The sequence below is a fragment of the Octopus bimaculoides genome, chromosome 20 (assembly GCF_001194135.2).
Source record: "Octopus bimaculoides isolate UCB-OBI-ISO-001 chromosome 20, ASM119413v2, whole genome shotgun sequence".
Classification (NCBI taxonomy): domain Eukaryota; kingdom Metazoa; phylum Mollusca; class Cephalopoda; order Octopoda; family Octopodidae; genus Octopus; species Octopus bimaculoides.
This window is the reverse complement of record NC_069000.1, coordinates 1,489,927-1,495,011: the sequence shown is the minus strand read 5'-3', so window position 1 is coordinate 1,495,011 and position 5,085 is coordinate 1,489,927. Positions and strand designations below refer to the sequence as shown.

The 5,085-nt window shown below is 38.4% G+C and overlaps 1 protein-coding gene across 1 annotated transcript in view; it reads left to right on the top strand.

Moving 5' to 3' along the window:
• The window catches only part of LOC106877557 (zinc finger protein ZFAT), a 23,040-nt gene extending 17,961 nt beyond the window's left edge, over nt 1-5,079 (top strand). Inside the window, exons 10-14 of the mRNA XM_014926491.2 lie at nt 344-623; nt 1,597-1,933; nt 2,731-2,782; nt 3,194-3,273; nt 4,706-5,079. Of these exons, the coding sequence (XP_014781977.1) occupies nt 344-623; nt 1,597-1,933; nt 2,731-2,782; nt 3,194-3,273; nt 4,706-4,981 (1,025 nt within the window). The 3' untranslated portion in view covers nt 4,982-5,079. The remainder of the gene's footprint in view (nt 1-343; nt 624-1,596; nt 1,934-2,730; nt 2,783-3,193; nt 3,274-4,705) is intronic.
• The last annotated feature ends 6 nt before the right edge of the window (nt 5,080-5,085 follow it).

Genomic DNA, 5,085 nt, shown 5'->3' with positions numbered 1-5,085 from the left:
ACCATTTCGAGCGTGGCCGTTTTCGTGCAGGTGACACGTAAAAGCACCCACTACACTCTCTGAGTGGTTGGCGTTAGGAAGGGCATCCAGCTGTAGAAACTCTGCCAAATCAGACTGGAGCCTGGTGTTGCCATCCGGTTTCACCAGTCCTCAGTCAAATCGTCCAACCCATGCTAGCATGGAAAGCGGACGTTAAACGATGATGATGATGATGATGATGATATATATATATATATATATATATATATATATATTGCATGTAATGTCCATGTAACCATTGTTTAGAATTGTACATTTGAAAATTATTAACCAATAATGTAAATGCTGCAACATTCTTTTGTAGGTCGTCGTTCTTATAAATGTCCATACTGTGAACGAGTATTTATTCGGGCCAACTCTGAGCTGAGAAAACATATTTGGATACACGAGGGCATTAAACCTTTCCGATGTCCTCTCTGTCCCCACGCCTGTCGCAGTAAGAATAACTTGCAAGCACACATGTTACGGCATTCTAACGAGAAACCATTCATGTGCAACGACTGTGGCAAGGCCTATAAATCAAAGACTGCCTTGAGGTGGCATGTCCGTTCCCACAAAGACGGAAAACTGTTCAAGTGTGACAAGTGAGTATTGGTTAGTTTTTATGGCTCTAAGGCCCACAAGCATGGCTGTGTGGTCAAGAAGCTTACTTCTTAACCGTGTGGCTTCAGGTTCACTTCCACTGCAGAGCACCTTGAGCAAGGGTCTTCTACTATATAATTCAGAAGTGACCAAAGCCTTTTGAGTGGTGGATTTGATAGACAACTGTTTCCAGGCAAAGTAACAGTTCACTATGGAAGACGGGAAATGAACAGCAATGCTTGGACAATGGTGATGATCATTTACAATCGTTATATGATGTCAAGACAGGGGTACACCCACACGCCTAGACATATACAATAAGCTTCATTCAGTTTCTGTCTACAAATCTATTCAAAAGGCTTTGGTAGAACATATTTATGCAAGGTGCCATGCAACGTGATTGAACACAGGACCATGTGGTTGGGAAGTTAGCTTGTTTACTATATTGCCATGCCTGTACCATATATATATATATATATATATATATATATATATATATATATAGGTGCAACTGTTAATCCAGACATGTTTTCTGTCTCTCTCTCATCTGTTTTCTCTCCTGATTCCTTTCTGAAGAAGAGCATAGGCTCAAAGCATTCAAAGACTTCTTCCATTTTTCATGAGTGTGAAATTAATACTTCTTTGTTGTTCCCTCACCTATTTCTGGCTTTTGCTTTTTTTACCATTTTGAACCATATACGAAGGAGTGCGGAAAAGTTCATGAGTATCATGAAAGGCCTTGTTGGAGGCCTAACCTTCCAAGTTCTTTTAGAGGGCTTAGAAAAACTGAAGGACCACTGCAATAAGTGTGTGAAGCTGTGGAGAGTATGTTGAATAAAATCGTAATTAACTGATCGTCCTGTATTTTCTTTTACCCAAAGCCAGGAACATTTCAGCACCCCACTTGTGTATATATATATGTATATGTGTGTGTGTATATATATATATATATATATATTTTTTTTTTTTCACCAGGTGCCCTTATGAAGCAACACAAAGGAGTCACTTGAAACGCCACATGGAAACTCATGACATAGTGAAGCGGTTTGTGTGCCACCATTGTGATTATTCAGCTAATACCCTGGGCTACATGAAGGTCCACTACACACGCAACCATAAAGGGATGCAGTACACAAGCAGTAACAGCCCAGTTGAGAAACCAAACAGTTCCTCTGATTCTCGTGTTTACCGATGCCTCAGCTGCGATTATCTGTTTGGCAATCTGTCCGACTTGAAGCGGCATCTAAAAGTCAGACACCACGTCCAAGTGCAAGACATTCAAACATTGGAGAATATAACAGCTTCTGAACTTGTGAGTTCTGTTCGGGTTGCTTTTGACAAATCTACTGCCTTTTTTTCCTTTGTGTGTGTGTGCATGCGTGCGTACATGCTGGATTTTGTGTAATGAATAAAGAGAAGCAACCCTATTGCAATGCAAGTGTGTGTGTGTAAATGTGTGAGTGTGTTTTATATATATATATATATATATATATAATTGGTCTGTGTGTGTGTGTATATATATTCATTTGATAATGAGGAATCGTAATGTTCCAAGTTCAAATTCTAGAGATCAACTTGGATTTTCATCCTTAAAATGTTCATAGAATATGTGTCAATGTAATTGATTAGACCCTTATTATTATTATTATTATCATCATCATCATCATTTAGTGTCCATTTTCCATGCTGGCATGGATCAGATGGTTTGACTGGAACTGGTATACCAGAGAGCTGTCCCAGGCTCTACTTTGATTTTAGCTTGGTTTCTACGCCTGGATGCCCTTCCTAGCACCAATAATTTACTATCCAGGCTCCATTATCTGTTCTGGCACAGTTTCTATGGCTGGATGCCTTTCCTAACACCAGTCATTTTATACTGAGGGATTTTCATGTGGCACCATCACCAGTGCTTTTTACATGGCACCAGCACCAACAGGGTCACTGAGTCATTTGCAAGACAAAAGCCCTGCAGTTATGAGGAGGCAGTAGCAATGAGGGTGGGGTGGATTTGATGAGAGATTAAAGGAATGGAGGGAGAGGGGTAGGTGTCCTCACAAAATCATTTACTTTGCCATTTTCTCAATTTTTTTTTTTCTTGTTTCTCTTCAGGTTTTCCAAGTTAGTGATGAACCCCCTCTATATTCTGAGGAAACAAATTCAGGTAAAAATTCAGTTATAACTTCTTTATTAATTAAACATCTAAATGAGGAAGATGAACTGCTGTTAATAAAATCAAAACTAATTTTTTGATCTCTGAAGATGAAATTTTTCTTCTTTTTACAGTATTCATGTCATCTCTGTTACATTTGGGTTGGTTTGATCTCCTGTTGTAAGCAGGTGCATGTCTTTATTACAAAAAAAATTAAAAACTACACCCCCTGTTTTTTGTACAGGGTAAGTCTTCAGTATGTGGTATAATTGGAGTCTTTGTTCAATGAAAACAGACGTGTAAAAACTGTGATTAGCAGACTCTATCTTGATTGTTTCTTGTTAATTAATGTTTTAATTGTGCTTCTTTTGTTATAGTTTCCATTAATGGCAATTAATTGGGGGTTTGTTTTTGTTTTTTTAGTTCCGGCCCCTCAAGAGTTAGATGAGAAAACTGCTTCAGCTGTGAACATTCTACAACACATCATTGACATGTCGCAACAGGTAAACACTTTCCTGGTTGACTACACTCAACCACTCTCTCTCTCTCTCTCTCACACACACATGTCCATACATACGCATATATGCACAGACATGCACTAACACAAAAATACTTCATTGCACGTGCACGCACACAAGAAAATAGTCATTAATGTGTGTGTGTGTGTTTATTTGTATGTTTGTTTACATTTGCACCTGTCTGAAAATTTCTGAGTTACAAGCAGTGAAATTGTTGTCATTGTGAATAAATTGTCTGCTGGAAGAAATGTGAAATAAGAGATCCTCAACAGGAAAGACAAGACAGGTATTTGCGTAATGATGTCAAAAAATGAAAAGAATGTAATGATACGTGAATGGCAAAGTTATGCATGGGATTGTCTGAGTAGAAAACGAACCTGATGTGATCATGTTTACATTCCCAGTGAATGTAGCTCTATATTTTTGAAGTAGTGGATTATATAATGTCCTTTAAATGTAAAACAGGGAAGGGTCAGTAACAGGAAGAGCATCAAGCCGTAAAAATAACACTTGATGTAAATATCTGTCCAATTTATGTCATCATAGTAAAACTGATATGGAACGACATTTTTATCTCCCAACTTGATCACAGGGTAAACCTGATAGTCTGAGATAGACTTTCACAAAATTCGGGCTTATTATTTGACGCACCAGCTGTAATGAATATACGATGACCTTCTTTGTTTCTGCTTGGTGCTGTGCTATCTATTTCAAATATTACAGGTGTGGCCATAGCTGTGCAATTAAGAAGGTTGCTTCCCCAACCAAATAATTTCAGGGTTTCAGCTTCAAGGTGGGCAGCACTTTGGGGAAATATTTTCTGCAGAACCTGAAGGAGCTGATCTAAAGTCTGTAAGTGGATCTGATTGAGGGAAACTAAAAGAAATCCATTGCACAAATATATATATCAATATATTTGTGTGTGTCTTTGTTTTGAGATCATGCACTGGTTGTGAACAAATGTCATACTAGCAGTGTCATTCATTTGCAGTCTTCCTTGAAATTGGATCCAGCCATTTTGTTGTTTGTGTCCAAAGGGACATAGGGAAATATTACCATACATGGAAACAGATGTTGGTTAACAACAGGAAAGGCATCCAGCTATACAAAATCTGCTTCTATGAACTTCACTGGATTCTTGGCAACACAGAAATTCTATTGTCTCTTTTGGCATAGAAACCATGCCAAAAGAGACAATAGAAGCTGGTACTCTTCTCCAGCTTGCTAGTTCTTGTCAAACCATCCAACCTATGCCAGCATAGAAAATGGACATTAAATGACGATGATGATATATAATAGGCTTCTTTCAGTTTCCATCTACCAAATCCACATCAACAGCTGTCTTCCATCAATTTCCTTTGCTATCTTCCACCAACTCTGTAGGTTCTGATGTTCCATATTTTTTTTTTTTTTCCAGGGAGCTTTTGGTCAGCAGCAAATAACAGTGCAGTCAGAGAATGGTCAAATGGTTACGGTCAATCCTGACACTATCATTGTCCAAGAAGAAGGCCAGGAAGTACTTGTGTCGGATGCAAACCAGGAACTTGCTGGAAACCAGTTTGTGATTCAGTATGTGACCCCTCAAGAGACGTCCCAGATAGCTGCTGGGGAAACCACGCTGGATGTGCAGAGTGCGGAGTTGCAAGACATCACTACCGGTACTGAAGTACTTCAAGAGATTGTGCAAAGTTAACAATTCACCGAGAAATCTGTGACACAAAACTTTATAAACATATTAGTATTATTATCAATATTATTATTATCATCATCATCATCATCATCATTATTATTATTATT